Source organism: Pan paniscus, chromosome 3, assembly GCF_029289425.2.
Source record: "Pan paniscus chromosome 3, NHGRI_mPanPan1-v2.0_pri, whole genome shotgun sequence".
In the NCBI taxonomy this organism is placed as follows: domain Eukaryota; kingdom Metazoa; phylum Chordata; class Mammalia; order Primates; family Hominidae; genus Pan; species Pan paniscus.
In genome coordinates this window covers 182,907,642-182,933,732 of record NC_073252.2, presented here as the reverse complement: position 1 = coordinate 182,933,732, position 26,091 = coordinate 182,907,642, and the positions used below count along the sequence as shown (strand labels likewise).

At 39.9% G+C, this 26,091-nt stretch overlaps 2 protein-coding genes across 4 annotated transcripts in view; one reads left to right on the top strand and one right to left on the bottom strand.

Moving 5' to 3' along the window:
• The window catches only part of SNX25 (sorting nexin 25), a 182,358-nt gene extending 167,814 nt beyond the window's left edge, over positions 1-14,544 (bottom strand). Inside the window, exons 1-2 of one of the 2 annotated variants that reach the window (XM_055112059.2) lie at positions 14,414-14,544; positions 1,874-1,976 (exon numbers count right to left, since the gene is read on the bottom strand). In XM_055112059.2, the coding sequence (XP_054968034.2) occupies positions 1,874-1,976; positions 14,414-14,478 (168 nt within the window). In that variant the 5' untranslated portion in view covers positions 14,479-14,544. The remainder of the gene's footprint in view (positions 1-1,873; positions 1,977-14,413) is intronic. The other variant, XM_055112058.2, reaches the window with a different exon arrangement.
• Positions 1-26,091, top strand: part of CFAP97 (cilia and flagella associated protein 97) — a 46,090-nt gene that overhangs the window by 11,714 nt on the left and 8,285 nt on the right. For both annotated transcript variants that reach the window (XM_034959499.3, XM_008977129.4), the window contains exons 2-3: positions 2,868-3,925; positions 18,028-18,293. In XM_034959499.3, the coding sequence (XP_034815390.3) occupies positions 2,868-3,925; positions 18,028-18,293 (1,324 nt within the window). The remainder of the gene's footprint in view (positions 1-2,867; positions 3,926-18,027; positions 18,294-26,091) is intronic.

The following is a 26,091-nucleotide window of genomic DNA, read 5'->3' as shown; positions in this document are numbered from 1 at the left end:
GTGAAAGCTGGGGGAGACAATACATATACCCATCAGTGGGGCTGTGTTCCAATAAAACTTTATTTACAAAAACAGATGGCAGACAATATTTGGCTTATGGACAGGTAGTTTGCTGACTCGTGATCTAAGTGATGATGTTAACAGAATCGTAATATTTATCTATAGAAGCTTTTCCATGTTACAAGTAATGTTAGAATTCCCTTATTTATTTATTTATTTATTTATGAGATGGAGTCTCTCTCTGTCGCCCAGGCTGGAGTGCAGTGGTGCGATCTCAGCTCACTGCAGCCTCTGTCTCCTGGGTTTCAGCAGTTCTCCTGCCTAAAGGCTGCAGAGTGTTGTGGCTGGTTTAGGATACAGATTACATAATCTTTTACTCCCTGATTTGATGTAAAATAGAATTAATTATAATATGAATATAGTGAGCACATAATTGCATTTTTTGCTATTTTTGTTTTGTTTTTAAGACAGAGTCTCACATTGTCGCCTGGGCTGGAGTGGTACAATGGCGTGATCGCGGCGCACTGCAACCTCCACCTCCTGGGTTCACGCCATTCTCCTGCCTCAGCCTCCTGAGTAGCTGGGATTACAGGCGCCCACTACCACACCTGGCTAATTTTTTGTATTTCTAGTAGAGATGGGGTTTCACTATATTGGCCAGAGTAGTCTCGAACTCCTGACCTTGTGATCCACCCGCCTTCGCCTCCCGAAGTGCTGGGATTACAGCATGAGCCACCGTGCCTGGCCTTTTGCTGTTTTATTGTTGGAAATTATTTTATCGTCACTTTTGACTATCAGCGTGTACTCATGGCTTCTCATAGAAATTATTTTTTCATTTTTATATATATTTGTCTTTTTTCTTTTTCAGTGCTGAATTGTCCAACTTGGACAGTGGAAGCCCCTTTAAACTGATCCTCTGTTTCATTCCCGCCACCCCAGGCATATTTGTGAATATTGTACTTTCTGGCAACAATAAGCTGATCCAGGCTCTTTGCCTCCAGAAATGCAGTCCCCTGCCTGCCAAGGAGTCCTGGGGTTTTTTAGTGGAGAATAGTATTAGAAGGTCAATTCTGGGTGGGACGCGGTGGCTCACGCCTGTAATTTGAGCACTTTGGGAGGCCGAGGTGGGCGGATCACAAGGTCAGGAGATCGAGACCATCCTGGATAACACGGTGAAACCCCGTCTCTACTAAAAATACAAAAAATTAGCTGAGCATGGTGGTGGGCGCCTGTAGTCCCAGCTACTCGGAAGGCTGAGGCAGGAGAATGGCGGGAACCCGGGAGGCGGAGCTTACAGTGAGCCGAGATTGCACCACTGCACTCCAGCCTGGGCAACAGAGCGAGACTCCGTCTCAAAAAAAAAAAAAAAAAAAAAGGTCAATTCTGATCTTAAGCTTATCAGTAATAGATAATGTGACACAGCTGCTTTGACCACTGTAATAAACAGATAAACATTTTTTAAAGACTATGACTTTATAGTGATGTTTCTAATTCAACTGTATGGAGTGTTAAAATATTTTAAATCAATTTTTTATCATAGTAATACATAAATTTACAGGTCAACTGGTAATTTAAGGTCTATAACAAAAACAGTGGTCTCTAGGGAAAAAAAAACACAAAAATCAGTGGCCCCTGCCCCCTGATAAAGGCAACTACTTTGAACATTTTAATCCATTTTTTGTAATACTTAACTCCATGTGTCTGAATAATATACCTTGGTTTTTCCATTTTAGACAGCCATTGGCTGTATGCTGTGAATTTCTCGTATATCAGACCCCCTTTAACACAGTGAGACATATATACTCTTCCCCTTTCATTTTCTATATGTGGTTTTGGCACAGTTTGTGATTACATATTCAGAAGTTCGACATACCTGTGCAGCCTGTATGTGTGACTTAGAAGTTTTGTTCCTTTTCAAGAAGGGATGGGGAACCTTAACAGGAATCATCTCCTTGTCTCTGCTTCTTCCTTCGTAACTGCAGTAAAGGGGCAGAAAGGGGACAAAGACAGCAAGTCCTGAAATATGTCAGTCAATCCTCACTGCACGACTTCCACTAGAATCGTGTGTTTGGATGGTTTAGCTGGTCCTATGAGATGTTTCTTGTTTTCCTTTCTTTTATTTTTTGACTTTTATTCTCAAGGGAAGTGACTATGAGTTTTTTTTTAACTCTATCCTTTCTTATTCTAAACTCTAATTGTACTTAATTTGTATATCTTTGGGGTTTTTGTTTTTGTTTTTGTTTGTTGTTGTTGAGATGGAGTCTTGCTCTGTCGCCAGGCTGGAGTGCAGTGGTGTGATCTCGGCTCACTGCAACCTCCACCTCCTGGGTTCAAGCAATTCTCCTGCTTCAGCTTCCCAAGTAGCTGGGACTACAGGCACATGCCATCACGCCCAGCTAATTTTTGTATTTTTAGTAGAGACGGGGTTTCACCATGTTGGCCAGGATGGTCTCGATCTCTTGACCTCGTGGTCCACCCGCCTCAGCCTCCCAAAGTGCTGGGATTACAGGCATGAGCCACCGCGCCCGGCCTTTTTCTTTGTTTTGTTGTACTTAATTTATAGAAGGCAGATTATCCTTAAGGTTCACTTAGGTATCCATGTTTGTGACATCCCTACCTTGATGATCTGTTATTTTCTTGTGAACTTAACTATGGGACTTTTTTATTTTTCAGATAATTGGTAGAACTTGTTAGTCATAGAACCCCATCATCACTTCACTGAGTTACTTTTTTTGTTGTTGTTTTTATAATGTTTCTTTTTATATATTAAACACACTTGTCAGTTTGGGAAAATTATTTAATTATTGTATACAAATGGAAAGTATTTGGAAATCACTCTTTAGTCTGATGTTTACTTTTTTTTTCAGATATATTTTTGCCATCATGGATCAGTTTGGAGATATATTAGAAGGTGAAGTGGACCATTCTTTCTTTGACAGTGACTTTGAAGAAGGAAAGAAATGTGAAACTCACTCAGTTTTTGACAAGCAAAATGATGACCCAAAGGAAAGAATAGATAAAGATACAAAAAATGTAAATTCGAACACTGGAATGCAAACAGCAGAAAATTATCTTACTGAGAAGGGAAATGAAAGAAACGTGAAATTTCCCCCGGAACACCCTGTAGAGAATGATGTTACACAAACTGTAAGTTCTTTCTCATTGCCAGCCTCTTCAAGATCAAAAAAATTGTGTGATGTTACAACAGGACTTAAAATACACGTATCCATTCCAAATAGAATTCCCAAAATTGTAGAAGAAGGTGAAGATGATTACTACACAGATGGAGAGGAAAGCAGTGATGATGGGAAGAAATACCATGTGCAGTCCAAGTCCACTAAACCGTCTACTAACGTTAAAAAAAGCACGAGGAAAAAGTATCGCAAAGTTAGCTCCTCCTCCTCCTCTTTATCTTCCTCATCTTCAGGTTCAGGTACAGATGGTTTAGATGCAGGGTCTGATAGCCATCTATCTGATTCGTCTCCGTCATCCAAGAAACATGCGTCTGGTATAACCCTCCTGTCACCAAAACAGAAGTATCAATCAGGAATAAAATCGACAGAAACACAGCCTTCAAGTACTACACCAAAATGTGGCCACTACCCTGAGGAGTCTGAAGATACTGTGACCGACGTAAGTCCCTTATCAACTCCAGACATTAGCCCTCTTCAGTCTTTTGAACTGGGCATAGCAAATGATCAAAAAGTGAAAATTAAAAAGCAAGAAAATGTGAGCCAAGAAATATATGAAGATGTTGAGGATTTGAAGAATAATTCAAAATATTTGAAAGCAGCCAAAAAAGGGAAAGAAAAATATGAGCCTGATGTCTCCTCAAAGTTGTCTTCAGTGTCAGACTCCAGTTTAGACCACAGACATAAACAGAAAGTCTTACATGACACAATGGATCTGAATCATCTCTTGAAAGGTAATTTTCTTTTCTTCTTAAAATATGTGTGTTTAAATATTATATATTGAGCATAAATATTAAATGCTATGAATTTGCATTGATCTAGTAGATATTTTTTATTGTTGGGAATGATATTATTAGTAACTTTACCAAATACTCTATTTTACCATAAAAATAGAATATCATTTGTATTATTTTGTATAGTAATTTGTGTTTGTATAATACAAATTTTATTTTAGTGCCTTAAAAACTCAGAATGTCTAGAGGAAACAGATGGATAAGATAAATGAGAGAAGGATAGCCAGATGTTTTTCCGCTTTTGATAGAGACACGGACATATTTCACTTTCTTCTTTAAGAAAGGCAGCAGCGCTCAGGTTAACACCTGATGTGGCGTCCTCATATCAGGGACAGTGGCAAGAATGCTGGCAAATGAGAGAACTCAGAGTAAACTAAAGAGGACTCTTCAGACTTTTAAGTTAAAGGCTAAAGAGCATTACTTAAAAATAATTACCAAATTGATGAAAAACATTAAGTTGCTTTAAGATATAAGGTATTTTTGAATTAGAGTAGTCTTTTTGCTTTGTTTCTTATCAATTTATTATTATTTATATTTAGTTTGAAAGTAACAATTTTCCAGTTCAAATAAAAGCAACTTCAAAGTTTATCTTTTGATTAGTTAATAGAACTAATAATACTGGGTGGGTTTTAGGTCAGTTGATGATAAAGTTTTTAAATTGTAAATAGAATTCTCTGTCTTCCTTTGTTTGAAATGTTAGTCTTTAAATAGATAAATTGCATATGGTAGCAATGTAAGGGCATAAACACCTTGTTAGTAGAAAATGGTCAAATTGACAGTGTATTTAGGAGCAGTTCACACTTGATGTTGCCACTTTTGTAGGTTTTGTTTTTTGTTTTTGAGATAAGGTCTTTCTCTGTCATCCAGGCTGGAGTGAAGTGGCGTGACCACAGCTCCCTGCAGCCTTGACCTCCTGGGCTTAAGTAATCCTCCTGCCTCAGCCTCCTGAGTACGTAGGACCACAGTCATGCCGCACCACACCTGGCTAATGTTTTTTATTTTTGTAGAGATGAGGTTTCACTATGCTGCGCGGGCTGCGTCGAACTCCTGGCCTCAAGCAAACCTCCTACCTCAGCGTCCCAAAGGGCTGGGATTATGGGTGCACACCACTGCATCTGGCCCTTTTGTAGGTATTTTTTCCCCCTTTCTCTGATTGTACCTATTGATTTTTCTCCCTTTCTCTGATTGTACCTATTGATTGTTTAGAGTCTCTGAAAAATCACACTCTTATTGGCTAAGTCTTCACCCCATACATCTTTCCTAATAAATGCTCATTCAGACTCTCAGAACTTTCAGCATTAAAGAGTTTTCTATTCATGCCCTCAATTCCTCCCATAAGAACTAAAGTGATCTTTTACAAAGTAAAAAAAAAGTAAATCAATCCTATTAGTTTCCACTCTTCAGTGACTTACTCTTATATTAAAATAATACCTGGCCAGGAGCAGTGGCTCACACCTGTAATCCTAGCACCTTTGGAGGCCAAGGTGGGCAGATCGCTTGAGGTCAGGAGTTTGAGAGCAGCCTGGCCAACATGGCAAAACCCCGTCTCCGCAAACAATACAAAAAATTAGCCGAGCGTGGTGGCACACGCCTGTATTCTCAGGTACTCGGGAGGCTGAGGCATGATAATTGCTTGAGCCTGGGAGGCGGAGTTTGCAGTGAGCTGAGATTGTGCCACTGCACTCCAGCCTGGATGACAGAGCGAGACTCCCATCTCAAAAAAAAAAATGTATATATGTGTATATATATATATGAAGCCAGGTGTGGTGGCAGATACCTATAATCCCAGCTACTTTGAAGGCTGAGGCTAGAGGGTCCCTTGAGTCCCACCTAGGCAACATAGTGAAACCCTGGATGTTATTATTAAAATAATAATAATAGCGGCCGAGCACGGTGCTCACGCCTGTAGTCCCAGCACTTTGGGAGGCTGAGGCAGGCGGATCATGAGCTCAAGAGATCAAAACCATCCTGTCCAATGTGGTGAAACCCCATCTCTACTAAAAATACAAAAATTAGCTGGGCGTGGTGGCAGGCGCCTATAGTCCCAGCTACTCAGGAGGCTGAGGCAGGAGAATTGCTTGAACCCAGGAGGTGGAGGTTGCAGTTAGCCGAAATCGCGCCACTGCACTCCAGCCTGGCGACAGAGCAAGACTCCGTCTCAAAAAAATGATAATAGTAATAATATCTGAATTCCTTGTTATTGCCTAACAGACTCCAGATCAGTAATTCTCATCCCAGGCAGTGCATTAATATCACCTAGAGAACTCTTAAAACAAATACTGATGCCTAGGCTCTGCCCACAGGGATTCTGATGCAGTTGGTCTAGTATGCTGTTGAGATTGATGAGAACCATTGCTGTACGTTGTATGGATATTGCTGGCCTTTTCAACCTGATGTTGAATTACTGAGTTCCAGTCACACTTTGTTGTTGTTGCCGCTCCTGTAGTAAGGACACTCCGGGTTTTTTCCCGTTGGTGAGGCACTTGCATTGCCGTGGCCCTTTTTCTTTGCAGAGGGCTTGCTTCTACCTGTTTCTCAAGTCTCTGCCAGGGAGAGCCTTTTTCTAGACATCTATCTTTGGGAGCTTTACACTCCCCATGCCTCTCTGTGTCGCAAAAGCCTGTTTCTCTCCATCGGGATACTTACTAGACTCTGAAATTAGTTAGTTTGCTTGTGTGTCCCATTGCAGTGAATGAAGGCAGGATCTTATTTCTTGTTGGAATTCCCAAATACAGGCACATAATAGACAGTATTTGTAGACTGAAGGGACTGTCAGGAAGCTGCTTCTGTTGCACAGCTGTGCTGGTTAGGAAACGTATTTCATATGTTTCATGGAAATTTCATTTTATAACAGTTGCCCATTCCTGTTAAACTTGCCATCTGAAATACATAGAATAAGTCTGTGCATCCTTCTGCATTATAATCTTTAAGACATTTGATTAATATTCTCCCCTGGGTAAAATCTCCAATTTTTAATCAAGCCATCTGGGGTAGCAATTTTCTTGTAATTCTTTTTTCTTATAATTCTTACGGCCACTTTCCAGTCTGTGTGTTCATTAGTTAAGCTAGAGGATACGATTCGCTAGGTGGATGATTTATTGGGTTGACAGACAGCAGGCTGCAGCTCTCTCCTGCTCTTCTGGATTTCCAGCACCAACCTCAAGTGCTCTAACACAACGATTTTTAAACATTTTGGTCTTAGGACACTTTTACATTCATAAAAGTTATTGAGGATTCTGAAGAGCTTTTGTTTATATAGGTTATAGCTTATATCTGTAAATATTTACCATATTAGAAGTTACACATTTTTAAAATATTGATTTAATAGTAGTAATAAACTCATTATATAGTTGCCATATAATGTAAGTAATGTATGTCATGAAAAAGGTGTATATCCAAAAAAATTAGTGATTTTTGCTAATCACTAGCATCTGGTTTAATAGAGTGTAGCTGGATTCTCAAATCAGCTTCTGCTTATAATCTATTATAATCATTGGGTAAAGGATGTATAGAAAATATGGCATATGCAAAATGTTCAAAAATGAAGGCGTATTTTAATAACCTTTTCAGTTACTTGTGGATTTTTTTATACCACAAGTTGTATTTTCTTTTTTGTTGTTATTGTTTTTTGAGACAGAGTCTCACTCTGTCGCCCAGGCTGCAGTGCAGTGGCACGAGCTTGGCTCACTACAACCTCTGCCTCCCGGGTTCAAGCAATTCTCCCACCTCAGCCTCCTGAGTAGCTGGGATTACAGGCACCCTCCACCATGCCTGGCTAATTTTTGTATTTTTAGTAGAGACGAGGTTTCACCATGTTGGTCAGGCTGGTCTGGAACTCCTGACCTCAGGTGATCCACCTGCCTGGGCCTCTCAAATTGCTGGGATTACAGGTGTGTACCACCTCGCCTGGCCCACATGTAATAGTTTCTTAGATGTTAGTTGCAATGTGAAATCTGAAATTAATCTCAGTTAACTTTTAATCGTGAATTTCAAAGTCTGTTATGTTAAAACATATTGATCTTTCTTAATTGATTTTTAATGTATATTTTACCTATGCCTGGTTTTGGAATGTGACATATTGGGTATTTGGAAAATATTGTTTCACTGAGCTTACAAATGTTGGCAGGCCAGGTACAGTGGCTACGCCTGTCATCCCAGCACTTTGGGAGGCAAACGTAGGCAGATCACTTGAGCCCAGGAGTTTCAGACCAGCCTGGGCAACATGGTGAAACCCTGTCTCTACAAAAAATACAAAAATTAGCTAGGCATGGTGGTGTGTGCTACTGTAGTCCTAGCTGCGGGGGGAGGTTGAGATAGGAGGATCTCTTGAGCCAGGGAGTTGGAGGTTGCAGTGAACTGAGATCACGCCACTCCATTCCAACCTAGGAGACAGAGTAAGACCCTGTCTCAAAAAAAAAAAAAAAAAAAAGGTTGGCAAATTTCAGAATACATTATATAGAAATCATAGTTGTTAATATCACTACCAGCCTCATCAGAAAGCTCTTGAGAAGCTGTCAAACTCATGGTGGCAGATACAAGTTTACCTAAAATACTATTTTTTGCTAAAAAGCTCAAATTTTATTATTGGTAATAAATACTGTCAACTGTTTTCCTTGAAGTGACAGAATTGTTCTTTAAAATTATATTTGTAATGCAAAAATTGGATGTTGGTTGAAATTAAATCATAAAATATCATGAGATAATGCAGATTGCTCACTAATATTGTGTAATAACATATATCTTGATATATTTGCCTTTTTTCTTGTGCATCAAATTTCTATTGCTGCATTGCTCTTCGTTCATAATTCTTACTGTGATTTGTATGTGTTGAACCCATTTCCTGTTCAGAAAAAAAAAAGTACAGCTCACTGCCAGCACTCATTTCTTGGGGCAAATGGGAAACGTGTTAAAAAGTTGCAGCCTGTTGTTTGGCATTAAAAAGTATTGTTCTTATAAAATTAGGTTAAAAATGGGTTGAAAAGAGAAATGTTCTAGAAGATAAATTAAAATGTTCAATATGTCTAGTGGGCTTTATTTTTTAAATATGGGCTTGTTTGACTAAATCATAATTTTTATTTTTAAGGGGACACTTCCGTTTTTTAAAATTTTGTAAGTACTATTTGTTCCCACAAATTATAAACCCCACTGTATCCTAGGAAAGAGGGTTAAAAAACGAGCATACAAAAGGAAGGTATTGTTTCAGCCAATAAAAAGCTTCTTACAGGAAGAAAACACTCAACTCTTAGAATTGTCAAGTTTTTAAAAACCATCTAATTGAAAATAGTCTGATTTCTGGGCTTTTTGTTCAGAGTCGTCAATGATTATCCAGGATTTTGAATACAAGAAGGGAATTCCGAATGAAACAATGTTTCTCATGTAACAGGTCACCCAAAGACACGATAGACTTCAGGGTTGATTGAGTGGCTCAAAACATCATCAGGGACCTACTTTCTAGCACTGTGTTCCTCCAGCCCTGGTGTTGGCTTCATTCTTAGGCTGCTAGGAGATGTCTGCAGCCGTTTTCAGTGTTCACCTTCAGACACAACAGTGTCCAGAGGAAGAGACAGTGTCTCTTCTCTGACTCTTGGAATGGAGGAAACTTCTTAAAGAAATTTGGCCCAGTCAACTTCCACATAGGTCTCCTTGCCCAGAACTGGTTACGCTCCCATTCCCGAACTAGTCGTTGGTAGGGGAAATGGGATTATCCTGGGCCAAGCAGGCTCACCCTGGAAGTCAGGGATCTGTGAAGTAGGAGGAAAATAGATGTACAGTAATTGGGCAGCCAACTTTGTCCAAGAGAGCTTCTCAAACTTCAGTATGCATATGGTTAACCCAGGGATACTGTTAAAATGCAGATTTGGGTTCAGTAAAACTAAGGTAAGAGCGAAATCGGCATTTCTAATCAGCCCCTACTGGTGATACCCATGCTGCAGATCTAGGGACCATGGTCTGAATATCAAGACACTGAGTAAACTATTTGGTTCCATTGAAAATAAAGCATTCTTCACTCTTCCTATCTAACCCATTTCTGAAACTTAATTGGATATAGAGAACCTAAATATTTTTAACTTTTAAATAAGAAAAATAATCCTACCCCAAACTCCTGAACAGTTCCCCAATTATAATCAAATTGAAATACTGTTAAAAAGCATTTAACACAGATGCTGAGCTAAAATGTAGAAGGGAAGCTTTATTCATAGTACTGCATAGTAAGGAACCCCTGATAGAAGAGATTTGCCAGTAGGTGGCGCTCAGGGCTTTTTAAGGCGCAGGAACAAACATGGCATTTTGCCAGTTGGTACATCTTATTGGAGTCCATAATATAACAATCCACCAAGGATTCTTCATAATAATAAAGCATTTTAAACACTAATTATGACTGTCAGTCTATTATATAAGGTATTGCAATCATTTTTCAAAATTATCATTCATGCTCGATTTACACAGTGAAGCATTTCAGATCCAAAATTATTTTCCTATGTTTTCTTTATTTTCCACCATATAACTGCAACTGTAGTCATGGTAGGTGGATATGAATGCAGAGCCAGGCTTGTGCCTTTTCTGCATTCATCTCTCAATACACTTTATCACTTCTAACTTACACTAAATAAGCTTTTCTAGGCTGCTTTGGCTTACCTAATTTCTTCACTGCCTTTTCTACTTCCTGGAACATACATCCACTTAGTATGGGGAGGATGATGGTGAAGACAACACATGAGCCCATCAGAGCACGGCTGAGGCAGGAATGCAGCATACTCTCTGCATCCTTTCAGTTTAAACATTTTCACGGACTTCAGTACAGAGGTTCGGTAAACCAGTTTACTGCTTAAGGTAGTAAATACTAAGTAAAAAATTTTGCAAGTTAACAGCCATATTAGGTGAGAGTTCAGATAATGAGGGATACCTGTATAGCCAACCACATCAACATTTTATTGGTTTAAAAGAACCTTTTTTTTTTTTTTTTTTTTTTTTTGAGACGGAGTCTTGCTCTGTCACCCAGGCTAGAATGCAGTGGTGCAATCTCGGCTTACTGCAGCCTCCACCTCCCGGGTTCAAGTGACTCTCCTGCCTCAGCCTCCCGAGTAGCTGGGATTATAGGCGGGCACCACCACGCCCAGCTAATTTTTGTACTTTTAGTAGAGACGGGGTTTCACCGTGTTGGCCAGGCTGGTCGTGAACTCCTGACCTCAGGTGATCCACCCGTGTCAGCCTCCCAAAGTGCTGGGATTACAGGCATGAGCCACCACGCCCAGCCTGTTTGTTGTTTATGAAATAGAAATTTGAACTATAAAATGTTAAGCCTATGAAACAAGATTGATAAAAGAATGTAAAATTGAATCTACCAGTATAGGGCATGGAATGACGAGACAGTGTTGAACCAAGGTAAAGACAGTTTTGAAAGTGGAATAAAACTTAGGCTTCTGGGTGTTACCGACATGATCACAAACAAGACAGCAACTGTTCTGAGCTTCAGGCACTCTATTTGTAGGAGGAGATTGTTGATATAGGTTGCTAGGGTCCATTCTAACTTCAGAGTTCTTCGGGTTCTGTGAGAAATAGTGGAAGAAGGGAAGACCATTGCATAGTGGCAGTATTAGATACAGGACTTTGAAGTGGATCTTGAAAGATTAGTCGAATTTCTGAATATTCGACCTCTTTTAGCTCAAGGGTGGCTGACTTGGGGAATTTTCCACCTCCATGCAAAACTGCCTTTGCTATGTAAATGTCAAAAAATGGTTGGAATTAGATCCTTCATCTTAAGCTGTAAATCCCTGAATAGGCAGAGAGGGCATTAAAAAAATGGAGTAGTAAACAGAAGTTTAGACATCAAGTTATGGTATGAATCTCACCGATTTGGAGAGCATTGAAGACGTTGACCACACTAGATTTAAAGGTATGTTTCATATTTTGTATAGGTAAAATTAGGTCACTTTAAAAAGAATCTGAAACAGCAAAAATTTAAAACATTTTAGAAATACATGGCCTCAAAATCTACTATATAAACTATGAAATAATCACTACAGGATGTATTTTGAGAAGAAAAATAAATATAAGAAATGGGATTGAAGAAGAATTGATGAGCAAAGAAACTGGTTAAATTTTTTGCTGAAATGATACCAACGTGTGAGGGATTGAAGTGAAGTGCCTTGTTCAAGGGAAGATACAGACCCTGTTATGCTCCATAAGAAAGGAGATGCCCATACTGAGATTAGCTACCAGCATGTCCTGCCTGGCAGCACATTTTATCCTTTCTTCCTGGCAAACTGCAGGAAAACTCAATACCCTCAACACACTACCAAGTATTGCCAAACATTTAAGAAAAGCAAAAACCAACAGAGAGGCACTAGACTCATAGCTGAAGAATGTAATACTTCAAACTCTTAAAAGAGCAAGCTTGATGATTTTAGGATCTTTGAGGACAAAACTGTTTTCACTAAGACTATGCCAGCTGGGTGTGGTGGCTCATGCCTATAATCCCAGCACTTTGGGAGGCCGAGGCGGGCGGATCATCTGAGGTCGGGAGTTCGAGACCAGCCTGACCAACATGGAGAAACCCCGTCTCTACTAAAAATACAAAATTAGCCGGGCGTGGTGGCACATGCCTGTAATCCCAGCTACTCTGGAGGCTGAGGCAGGAGAATGGCTTGAACCTGGGAAGCGGAGGTTGCAGTGAGCCAAGATCGCGCCATTGCATTCCAGCCTGGGCAACAAGAGCCAAACTCCGTCTCAAAAAAAAAAAAAAAAAAAAAGTGTGATTATGCCTTGATTTGCTTTTTATTTAATTAATTTATTTATTTTTATTTTTATTTTTTTGAGACGGAGTCTCGCTCTGTTGCCCATGCTGGAGTGCAGTAGTGCAACCTCCGCCTCCCTGGTTCAAGCGATTCTCGTGCCTCAGCCTCCCCAGTAGCTGGGATTACAGGTGTGTGCCACCATGCCTGGCTAATTTTTGCATTTTTAGAGTATTTTGTCTGCAGACAAAAGTCTGCAGAGACAAGGTTTTAAGCCAGGCATTAAACGACTTGCAAAACAAACTCTGCCACTCGCTGACTTTTTAAAATAAAAATGTTATGTTCACATATAATTGGTTTATTATTTTTAGAGGAATTAATATCTTTAAAACACTTAATTTCTAGCATGGTAACTATTGGTAGATGTAACCCACATACACATTCTTTGGGGTCCTCAGTCTTTAGGGTGGGTGTTAAGGGGTCCTGAGGTTTAGGAGAATGGAACTAGAATAGGTGATTAGACTATTCATAATGCTACAAACTTTTGGAGAAAATCTTAGAGAAAAAAATTTTAAACTTAGTCAATCTCCCAAAATAGAAAAGAATGAGAAAAAACAGTAACAAAACTTCAGTTAAAGATTACAGAAAATAAGTACAAAGAATGCAAGTGGGTGGTTGGGTAGTTTTAACTTATCAGAAGATACTATCAGAGCACATTAAAAAAAAAAACAGAAGTATTACTTAGCCTTAAAAATGAAGGAAATTCTGACATAATGCTACATGGGTGAACCTTGAGGACATTATGCTAAGTGAAATAAGGCAGTCTCAAAAAGACAAATAAGTGCTGTATGATTATATGAGATGCTTGGAGTGGTCGAAATTATAGAGACAAAGCTTCCAGAGGCGAAGGGAAGGGAGCAATGGGGAGTCAGAGTTTAAGGGATACAGAATTTGTTTTACACAATGGAAGGAGTTTTGGAAACGGGTGGTGGTGATGGTTACACAATATGAATGTATTCAGTACCACTGAACTGTATACTTAAAGATGGTTAACATGGTAAATTTTGTGTTCCATGTATTTTGCCACAATAAAAAAATAAAACACTAGCCCTGTCTGATAGGGTTTCTGTTATGCTAAATATGAGTGCTCAGTATATGCCAACAGAATTGGGAAAAAAGTAAACAACATTCAGCTTAAAAAGATATTTAAAATAGTATAGGAAGAATGAAAATAAGGGCTAGAAAAATATATGCCAATATCTCCTTTAACAAGGAGAAAGTAAAACTTATCAATCCTGTTAATATACAACATAGAACTCAAGATGAGAACATCACTAAAAGAGATAGAGAAGGGCGTTTCACATTAGTAAATGGGTCAAATACACTAAAAAGATAAAATTCGTTGATTTGAAATGTATGATAAAGGCAAAATAGAACTGGAAAATAACATTTGGGAAGCCACATCACCATGGAAGCATTGATAATCAATTTAAACCAAATAACAACAAAAACTAGCATCTGCCTGTGGGATGCTCTTGGCCACAGGTATTTTGTTACACAATGATTTTTTAAAAGTGATGAACTAATCAGCTACTACTGCATGACAGATTACCCCAACACTTAGGGAATAGAGAGACCCAAAGGTGGAGGTGACTCAGTGGCCGGGACTACAGTCAACCCAGTGCTGTGTACTCACATCAGGTGCCTGGGCTTGGTACAGCCTGCAGGCCAGAACCCAAGGGCCCATTTGGGGTTCTCCATGTGGCCTGGCTTCCTCACGTCTCAGCCGTAGGGTAGTTGGACTTCTTACATGGTGGCTCAGGATTCTAAGCACGTGTGTTCCAGGAAACAAGGCAGAAACCTCATTGCCTTTTATGACCTAGCCTCAAAAGTCACATAGCATCATTTCTTTCATGCTCTATTGGTTGAAATGGTCATAAACCCTCCCAGATTTAATGCAAAAGGGCATAAACCCCTACTTCTTAATGGGAGGAGTGACAAATATTATGTAAATTATAATAATCTTTAATTTAAAGATTTTATCTCTTAAAATCTCTTCAGTCCAACTTCCGGCCACAGATTTATTAACATTCTTCCCATATGCAAGAATGCATTCGCCCTTTCCACAGATGCCCCTAACTTGAGATCCAGGATGTCAGTCGGGTCCAGCTGCAGCTGAGATTCCTCAGGTGTTGGTTTCTCAGCCATGGCTCTTTGACTACTTTGAGAATCTCCTGGGAAAGACTAGGGATGAGGAGCAGTTTTACTTTTAAACCCCGTAAGTCTTGGCTCTTTTATATTCTTTCTAAATTTTGCTTGAAAACTGGCCAGTTCTTTTTATTATTTTTTTAGCGCCCCTCTCTTTGTCCGTTCTTACTGTGGGTAAAATAAACCACTGGTGCTCTGAGCGTTCTGCTTGGGGGTCTGCTGGGCCAGATCTACCAGTGCGGTTGTTAGTTTCTCCATTTCCCTTAACACGACAAGCACAGGGTCGCTGGACATTTTGCCATTTCATCCCCTCAGACTTCATCAACAGCCTTCTCCAGGCCCTTGCAGCTCTGCCACCAGGTCCCAAAGCTGGCCCACCTGTGCGAAGTCTGTTCCAGGAGCACCTCATTTCCTGTGCCATGGTTAGGCACTTTGATCCTGCTCTTTGAGTCTTTGCAGGTTGCTGCTTCACACAACTGAGTCTTGTGGTGATGTGTTAGCAGAGCAGTAGTAACTCATATAAAATAGAAAACATTTCCATCATCCTAGAAAATTTGCTTCATGCTGCCCTATGATCAAAACCCACCCTTAAGCCTGGTGCAGTGGCTCATGTCTGTAATCCCAGCACTTTGGGAGGCCGAGGCGGGTGGATCACCTGAGGTCAGGGGTTCAAGACCTGGCCAACATTATGAAGCCCGAAAAATACAATACATCTCGACGAAAAATACAAAAATTAGCCAGGCGTGGTAGTGGGCGCCTGTAATCCCAGCTACTCAGGAGGCTGAGGCAGGAGAATCGCTTGAACCTGGGAGGCAGAGGTTGCAGTGAACCAAGATCACGCCACTGCCCTCCAGTCTGGGTGACAGAGCAAGACCCTGTCTCAAAAAAAAAAAAAAAAAAAGACAAAAACCGTTAGGGGAAAATAGCTTACTATTAATTTCCTTTAGAATTGAATTTTAAAGGGCTTATAGATAATCTAGAAGCCTTATTGTACAAAATGCGTATTTCTTGGAGGCAAGATAATTTCACATGTTTTATGCATGTAAATCTGTTTCTCTAAATTTGTTCTCATTCAGGTTTTGTCACTAATGTGGCATACTTTTCAGCAAATTACCAATCATTAATTTCTTCATTTTCCTACCAGGAAGCCACTGTTAATTGTTTCTTAAAATTTTCTGTAACCTTTAATAGTCTTTGGTTTAAATGTAGGGAAGTAGAGTTACAATTTTTGTGACCTTGCCCAAGTGATGTAACTTTTCTATACCATACTTATTTTATTTATTTTTTATTTATTTATTTTGTTTTATTTTTGAGATGGGAGTCTTGCTCTGTCGCCCAGGCTGGAGCGCACTGGCATGATCTCCGCTCACTGCAACCTCCGCCTGCTGGGTTCAAGTGATTCTCCTGCCTCAGCCTCCTGAGTAGCTGGAATTACAGGTGTGTGCCACCAGGCCCAGCTAATTTTTGTATTTTTAGTAGAGACGGGGTTTTGCCATGTTGGCCAGGCTGGTCTTGAACTCCTGACCTCAGGTGATCCACCCATCCCTGCCTTCCAGAGTGCTGGGATTACAGGTGTGAGCCACCGTGCTTGGCCCATGCTTATTTTTAAATAGGGGATTAAAAATGTCCCAGCATAAAATGCTAAACATGTTTAAAAAATTAACATAAGGATAGTCAAACAAAAACAAATAATGGTTACTTAATCTGATATCGTGTATTCCTTTTTTTTTTTTTTGGAGACAGAGTCTCACTCTGTCGCTCAGGCTGGAGTGCAATGGCACAATCTCAGCTCACTGCAACCTCCGCCTCCTGGGTTCAAGCAATTCTCCTGCCTCAGCCTCCTGAGTAGCTGAGATTACAGGTGCACACCGCCAAGCCAGGCCAATTTTTTGTATTTTAGTAGGGATAGGGTTTCACCATGTTGCCCAGGCTGATCTTGAACTCCTGACCTCAGGCAATCCACCTGCCTCAGCCTCCCGAAGTGCTGGGATTACAGGCTGAGCCACCGCGCCTGGCCTCAGTGTGTCCCTTTTTAGTATATACTTAACCTGAAACATTCAGCAAGTTTAATACTTTTGGATGTTTTCTACAAATGTTTAGTAGTAATTGCACTTATTGATAATTATAATATGGAAATTTAAGAAATAAGCATGTTGATAAAAATTATAGTATGCAAAATATTGTTGCTAGCTAAAAACACCTTTCTGTTTAATCAGGAATAAAATGTTTGACTTTTACAGTAGAAGTATTTGCTTTAATGGCAATATTAAGATTTATAAATCCAGCATATTTTCTGGTTAAGTTGAGAGTTTTGGAATATTCGGAGTTACTTTTTGCCATTGTTTCCCTCAGTCATTGCTGAGGACATTTTTTTTGAAGTATGCCCTCCAACTAAGAAAAGCTGTACCTAAATTAAGTATTGTATTAGTGCCCTCAACTCAGAGGTTTCTAACCTTCCCAGCTATTAAACTGCAGTCGGGAAGGATAAAATTGATATAACAAAGGCATTGTCTGTAAATTATACTTGCCTAAAAACCAGTACTATATACATTTTTAAAGATACTTTCATTGTTTCGTGTGTAGCTTTTATGCCTAAGGAACCCAGTGAGCATAAAATACTAAGCTACGTCCAATTTTTTTCTACAAAGTTGTAATCTAGATGTCATTAGTATTATTTCATTCATACTTTTTCTTGAATTTAATACATATTTTTAAGGGTTAAAGCATGTACCACCGGGCCGGGCACAGTGGCTCACACCTGCAATCCCAGCACTTTGGGAGGCTGAGGTGGGTGGATCACCTGAGGTCAGGAGTTCGAGACCAGCCTGGGCAACATGGTGAAACCCTGTCCCTACTAAAAATACAAAAATTAGCCAGGCATGGTGGTGGATGCCTGTAATCCCAGCTAGTCTGGAGGATGAGGCAGGAGAATCGCTTGAACCCAGGAGGCGGAGGTTGCAGTGAGCTAAGATTGTGCCGTTGCACTCCAGTCTGGGTAACAAGAGTGAAACTCCGTCTCAAAAGAGAAAAAAAAAAAAACAAAAGCATGTACCACATACTTACTTTGGCCATTTTCTCTTTTTTTTTTGTTCTTTTCTGTAGCTTTTCTGCAATTAGATAAAAAAGGACCACAAAAACATCACTTTGATCAGCCTTCAGTAGCACCCGGGAAAAACTACTCTTTCACAAGAGAAGAGGTGAGACAGATCGATCGGGAAAATCAGAGGCTTTTGAAAGAACTGTCAAGACAGGCGGAAAAGCCAGGAAGCAAAAGTACAATTCCTAGATCGGCTGATCATCCCCCAAAGTTATATCACAGTGCTCTCAACAGACAGAAGGAACAACAAAGGATTGAGAGAGAAAACTTGGTAAGTAACTGAAATAATTAGTCATCAAAGAAAATGTGTTTGCACTGATTTGTATGTCCAGCTTACAGGAAACCTAAATACAGCCAAATATTCAAACTTCATTACATAAAAGCAGGTACGGTATGTGTGGTATGAAACATATGATGTGCTGTAAGTCTGGAGGATACAATATGTATTTTTATCCAGGAAACTATATATTAAGAGACCACTGGCCAGATGCAGTGGGTCACGCCTATAATTCTAGCACTCTGGGAGGCCGAGGTGGGCAGATCACTTGAGGCAAGGAGTTTGAGACCAGATTGTACAATCTGGCAAAACCCCAGCTCTACCAAAAATGCAGAAATTAACTGGGCATGGTGGGCATGGTGGCACACACCCGTGGTCCCAGATACTTGGAAGGCTGAGGTGGGAGGAGCATCTGAACCCGGGAGGCGGAGGTTACAGGGAGCCGAGATTCTACCACTGGACTCCAGCCTGGGCAACAGAGCCAGACTCCATCTCAAAAAAAGAAAAGAAAAAAAAGACACAGAGAGAGAGAAGGAGACCATTAAAGGAAAATACTGAAAGCTCCATTATTTATTTGCCTAGATCAGTTAAGTCACTACAGTAGAACAGGAAATGGTATCCAAGTGTTTCTTCTGTGAAGTATTCAGTCACTAGTGAAATCTCTTTTACTTTATTGTGTCCTGGAAAGCTAAAATAAATTGTACATCACTTATTTTAAAGGATCAGTATATCTCAAATAGGCCAAATTGCTAATCTGCTACTTAAATATATGAAACATTGATTGTTACAAATCATATAGTTTGATATTATAAGAAAATAAATATGGGAACTGTTGAAAATCTTCACATTTAAAACTGTTATAGCATATTTTCTTCATAAGATTTAGTTCATAATAATTGATATTTACTGAGCTTTTACTAAACACTAGGCATTGTTCTGAGTATCTTCCAAATATTAACTTATTGAATCCTGACAACAATTCTCTGAAGTAGATAACTATTTTTATCCACATCTCACGATGAAAAAACTGAGGGTTAGACAGGTTAAATATTTAGCACAGAGCTACTGAGTATGCTGCTGAGCCAAGATTTTAAACCTGGGTAGTCTCTTAAACTAGAATTAGACCCTTAATGAACACGTAAACTCAGAGCTAAAATAATTTAGAAAGCTATTAAAATTATTAAGACCATTTTCAAAATTAACCCTCCTTATGTGTCATTACCAGTGTTTTCCTGTGTAACCATATACTTACCTAAACTTGTAACAACTCTTTTGTACATTTCTTTATTATCATACTAACCCCAAGAGTTGGGAAGCTAGGATTACTATTTATAAAAAATAGTAGTCTTGAATCCTTCAAGAGGATTCCCCTGCGTGTGGCAAGGAACAGATAACTAAGCTAGGTGAAATGAGGTGGGTGGGAGCTGAGATAGGTGATAGCTTTCCACACATCACCTTCGCAGTATTCAAGGTTTGTTCATGTTTCGTGGAAATTTGAAATTCCCGTATGTCAAAAACGTTTGGGATTACTTCCTTTGTTTTCACTCTCACACCTGGCTCTGGGCCGATCTCATTTAATAAGAAATTACATTGTGCATACTATTTTACAAGTGTTAGGCATTAAGTCCTGATAGCAATCTTATAGTTATTGTAGTTACAGAAGAGTAAAAGAGACACTGAGTGGGGCACAGGGACTTACTCAGGGTCACACAGCTAGCAGGTGTCAGAGCCCAGGTGCAAATCCAGGTTGCCTAGCTTTGGGGTTACCTTTTTTTTTAACCAGCTTTATTGAGATATAATTCACATACCATTACCCATTTAACGTGTACACATTCAATGGTTTTGGTATATTATTAAGTTGTAGTAATGTATATATAACTTAAAATTTGCCATTTTAACAATTTTTAAGTGTCTAATTCAGTGGCATTAAGCATATCCACAGTATTGTACAACTGTCACTACCATCTATTTCTAAAACGTTTTCATCACTTCATACAGATGCTGTGCTTATTAAACAACTCTCCTTTCCCCACCCCCTTATCCTCTAAGGGCATCTAGTCTGCTTTCTGTCTCTATGAATTCGGCTATTCTAAATATTTCATATGAGTAGAACCGTACAATATTTGTCCTTTTGTATCTGGTTTATTTCACTTAAAATGTTTTCACATTTCATCTATGTTGTAGCATGTATCAGAACCTAATTCCTTTTTATGGCTGAATACTATTCCATTGTAGGTGTAGACCTAAGCTATAGTGAATAATACTGAAGTGAATATTGGCAACTATCTGTTCATGTCCCTGCTTTTAGTTCCTTAGGGCCACATAGAGTAGAATTCCTGGGTCATATGGTAATTTTGTGTTTAGCTTTTTAAGGAACCTGGGTTTACTTTTTTTTTTTTTTTTTTAAGAGACGGAGTCTGGCTCGTCACCAGGCTGGAGTGCAGTGATGTGATCTCGGCTCACTGTAACCTCTGCCTCCCAGGTTCAAGCGATTCTCCTGCCTCAGCCTCCTGAGTAGCTGGGACTGCAGGCGCCTGCTACCATGCCTGGCTAATTTTTTGTATTTTTAGTAGAGACGGGGTTTCACCGTGTTAGCCAGGATGGTCTCGATCTCCTGACCACATGATCCTCCCTCCTCTGCCTCCCAAAGTGCTGGGATTACAGGCGTGAGCCACTGCGCCCGTTAACTTTGATTATTTTTCTATTTAAAAAATCCTATTAGTCCAGGCCTGGTGACTCATGCCTGTAATATAAATATAATTATTTATATTGGAGCCTGTTTGACAATCTTAAATACTACCTTCCTGACCAGAAGTATGGTCTTAACCATACTGCAAGCCTTCTCATACTCAACCTTAAAAAGAGCCACATTCGCTCTTTGAGTGTGAGCCAATACTTTTTTTTTTTTTTTTGTAGAGATGGGATCTCACTTTGTTGCCCAGGCTGGTCTCAGACTCCTGACCTCAGGCAATCCTTCTGCCTTAGCCTCCTAAAGTGCTGGGATTACAGGTGTGAGCCACTGCACCCAGGCTGATAGACTTTTTAATCTGTTTGCTAGACTGTTAATACTCAAAGTACACATGCATGTGTTCAGCACACACAGACACATTTTTGTAGTTATTTCAGTGTCAGATATACTGCAAAACAGAATTCATTCCTTTATATTTTTGATGATTTATATCCTTTCATTTGCTCTCTCTCCAGTGACAGAGAACAATTCAGCTGGCTAACAGACATGATAACTAAAGCATTTCTGTTCCAGAACTCTTACATCAGTGTGTTAGCAATTCAGAGGCCATTTAGATGGAAATAATCCCAGACAAAGAAGTAGTGTTGTGCAGAAAAGGTAGAGAAGGAAGGCAAGGATTGTATAAAACTGACTTCTGTGCTCTAGAGTTAAAAGCTTACTGTTCATCTGTCCTGATGAGGTTCAAGATCATTATTTGTTTCAATAGGTAGATATTATCCTTCCTCTCATTAAACATTGCATCCAAACAAAAATTAAGGGAATGAAAATGATTCTAGCGTATCAGCCTAGCTTATTAGCAAGTTTTAAATTCAGAGAAATGAAAATTTTATCCAATAGAGTGTTTTTATCCAGTAGAGAACTTTATCAGTAGACAGCCTCAACTATCATTATAATTTAAATAAAATTAGAATTTTATTACTTGTAAAAAGGGGAGTAATTTTTTAATTCATGAATTCTGAAATATTATTTTTAGCCAGGTGTAATCCCAGCATTTTGGGAGGCCGGGGCGGGAGGGTTGCCTGAGCCCAGAAGTTCAAGACAAGCATGGGCAACATGGTGAGATTCCATCTCTACAAAAAATAAAAAATTAGCCAGGTGTGGTGACGCATGGCTGTAATCCCAGCTGCTCAGGAAGCTGAGGCAGGAGGACTGCATGGGCCTGGGAGGTCAAGGCTGCAGAGAGCCGTGATCACTCCACCTCTGCCTCCTGGGTTCAAGTGATCAGTTCAGCCTGGGTGACAGAGCAAGACCCTATCTCAAAAAAAGAAAGAAATATTCTTGTTAAACCATATCTCTTTCTTTTCACTTGAACTTTTTTCCGAACGAGCATCAGAACAATCTTAGCAGAAGGAGAGGTGGTTAAAGATACTTGGTTGATGGTTTCACTTTACCCTCTAAGAAGAAGTGAGATTATTTCATTCTTTTAAATGTGTGTCAGTGTCCTCAGGTGTGAAAGAATGTTGGGGGAGAGAAGTAACTCAAGCAAAGTTATGGAGGAAGTAAGATTCCTAGAGGAATGTGGTATCAGGGTTGGAGCCTAAAGTTAACTAAATGGAGTTAACTTATTTCCTTTTTTTTACTTTCTAAGATTATGTGTGTAAATAAAATAGTCCTTAGTTATTTCGTTGTTCTTGTTCTGGGGGGATTTTTTTGTTGGCTTTTGGAGATGAGGTCTTGCTATGTTACCCAGGCTGAACTCCTGGGCTGAAGTGATCCTCCCAGCTCAGCCTCCCGAGTAGCTGGGACTACAAGCGTGTGACGCCCCGCCTAGCTCATTAGCAAATTTTAAATTCAGAGAAATGAAAATAAATAGACAATATCGTCTAGCCCATCTTTCCATGTAGAAAAATTGAAACGAGCAAATAAATAATGTAATGATGATTTCTGTACCTGTTAGCATAATTTTTCCAGTTAGGAGTTCTCGTGTTAGAATTTTATTTTAAAAATAAAAGGCATGTACGAATTTAGAAACTTAAGGCAGTTCTTTTTTTTTTTTTTGAGACAAAGTCTTGCTTTGTCGCCCAGGCTGGAGTAAGTGGCTCAGTCTTGGCTCACTGCAACCTCTGCCTCCTGAGTTCAAGCTATTCTCCTGCCTCAGCCCCCTGAGTAGCTGGGATCACAGGCCTGTGCCACCACACCTGGCTAATTTTTGTATTTTTAATAGAGACAGGGTTTCACCATGTTGGCCAGGCTGGTCTCAAACTCCTGACCTCAGGTGATCCACCAGCCTCGGTGTCTCAAAGTGCTAGGATTACAGGCGAGAGCCACCACACCTGGCCTAAGGCAGTTCGTAAAAACATTCAATGAAAAATAGGCTGGCGTGGTGGATCACCTGAGGTCAGGAGTTGGAGACCACCCTGGCTAACATGGCGAAACCCATCTCTACTAAAAATACAAAAAATTAGCCAGGTGTGGTAGTGGGCACCTGTAATCCCAGGGCTCCTGTAATCCCAGCTAGTCAGGAGGCTGAGGCAGGAGACTCACTTGAACCCGGGAAGCAGAGGTTGCAGTGAGGCAAGATACTCGCCTGGGCAACAAGAGCAAAACTCCGTCTCAATAAATAAATAAAAAATAAAATTATCCTCTTCTGTGCTTTGTCTGCTAGTATACAGGAGTAACTTTATTTTATTTATTTATTTAGACGATCTCGCTCTGTCACCCAGGCTGGAGTGCAGTGACGTGATCTTGGCTCCTTGCAGCCTCCATCTCCTGGGTTCAAGTGATTCTCCTGCCTCGGCCTCCCAAGTAACTGGAACTACAGGCTTACACCACCACACCCAGCTAATTTTTGTATTTTTAGTGGAGATGGTATTGCCATGTTAGCCAGGCTGGTCTCAAACTCCTGACCTCAAGTGATCCATCTGCCTCAGCTTCCCAAAGAGCAAGGATTACAGGTGTGAGCCACTGTGCCTGGCCTGTAGGAGTAACTTCAGAACTCTTATGTAGAATAATTAAAGGGAGATTGTGATAAATTGTCACAAAAATGATTTATAGCAAGTCTCATACCTACTATGAATATTAATCTGTTGATTAACAGTACTTTTGTTCTAAGATCTTGAAATAATGTATACTTTACTTCATTTGGGTTTCCTTCTTGTCTGGTTAAGGTCTGTTATCTCCTTCCATTGAAGAAAGCAAGCTAATGATAACTCAGTGTGACTCCCACTGTTGAAATGTAGAGAGCAGTCGTCTTGATTCTGCCTGTGTGAGGGACAGTTGTTACTTTTTAGTGTCCTGACAAGGTCTTTGCTTCATCGCTCTAGAAACACTGAAGCAACTCTCCTCTGCTAGCGGCTGCAGAAATCATTAAGACATTTATTTGTTTACATTTGTTTAAACATCAAAAGATGGGCTAGGTTAATTTTTTTTCCAAAGAGAATAATTCCTGGATATAAAATAAATGTTTGGACAAGTGTATTAGTCCATTTTCATACTGCTGTAAAGATACTACCTGAGACTGGGTAATTTATAAACAAAAGAGTTTTAATTGACTTACAGTTCTGCAAGGCTGGAGAAGCCTCTGGAAACTTAGAATCATGCTGGAAGGCGAAGCAGAAGCAAGGCATGTCTTACATGGTGGCAGGATAGAGAGAGAACACAGGGGAAACTGCCACTTTTAAGCCTCAGATCTCATGAGAACTCCCTCACTATCACGAGAACAGCATGGGGGAAACCACCCCCATGATCCAATCACCTTCCACCAGGTCCCTCCCTCCACACGTGGGGATTACAATTCGAGATGAGATTTGGGTGGGGACACAGAGTCAGACCGTATCAATAGGTATATAACACAGTATTGTTAACTATAGTCAACATGCTGTACATTATATCTCCAGAACTTACTCATCTTGCATGACTGGAACTTTGTACCTTGGGTGCTTGACATTTGCTAAGAGACTAGATCTTAGGTGTTCTCACCACACACATAAATAAAAATGGTAACTCTGTGAGATGATGGATGTGTAAGTAGCTCAAGTGTTATTTCAGCATGTATACCTATATCAAAACTTCAAGTTGTTTACATTAATATACATAATTACCCAAAATTGCACTTTTTTTTTTTTTTTTGAAATGGAGTCTTGCTCTTGTTGCCCAGGCTGGAGTGCAGTGGCACGATCTCAGCTTGCTCCAACAACCTCCAGCTCCTGGGTTCAAGCAACTCTCCTGCCTCAGCCTCCCAAGTAGCTGGGATTACAGTTGCCCACTAATTTTTGTATTTTTGTACAATGCCCAGCTAATTTTTGTATTTTTAATAGAGATGGGGTTTCGCCATGTTGGCCAGGCTGGTCTCGAACTCCTGACCTCGTGATCTGCCCGCCTAAGCCTCCCAAAGTGCTGGGATTACAGGCGTGAGCCACCGTGCCTGGTCTTTTATTGTTATTTTTTGAGACAGAGTCTTGCTGTCTCCCAGGCTGGAGTGCAGTGATGCAGCACTCTGCCTCTGCCTCCCAGGTTCAAGTGATTCCCCTGCCTCAGCCTCCCAAGTAGCTGGGATTACTGGTGTGTGTCACCATGCCTAGCTAATTTTTGTATTTTTAGTAGAGATGGAGTTTTACCACGTTGGCCAGGCTGGTCTCGAACTCCTGACCTCAGGTGATCTGCCTGCCTCAGCCTCCCGAAGTGCTGGGATCGCAGGTGTGAGCCACTGCGCCCAGCCAAAAAATGCAATTTCTGAAAAAAAAAAAAAAAGTGGGCAAACTCTTTTGGGATTCATTATTAGAATCTGATTTGAGTGGCAGTTCTAAGATTTTTGTAAACCGTACATTACTATTCTTATTGTTTTTTAATCCATTAAATATTTGTTTAGTATTTGTTATGAGCAATGTAAGAAAGGAATATAAAATACATATGAAATGCTCCCTTAACTGTCATGTACTTTAAAACTTAGCTGGGAAGATAATACTGTTGCATGTCAAACAACTAGAAAATACAGCAATATTAACAATACCACTAATTTTAATAAGTTCTTTTTTTTTTTTTTTTTTTGAGAAGGAGTCTTACTCTGTCACCCAGGCTAGAGTGCAGTGGCACAGTCTCGGCTCA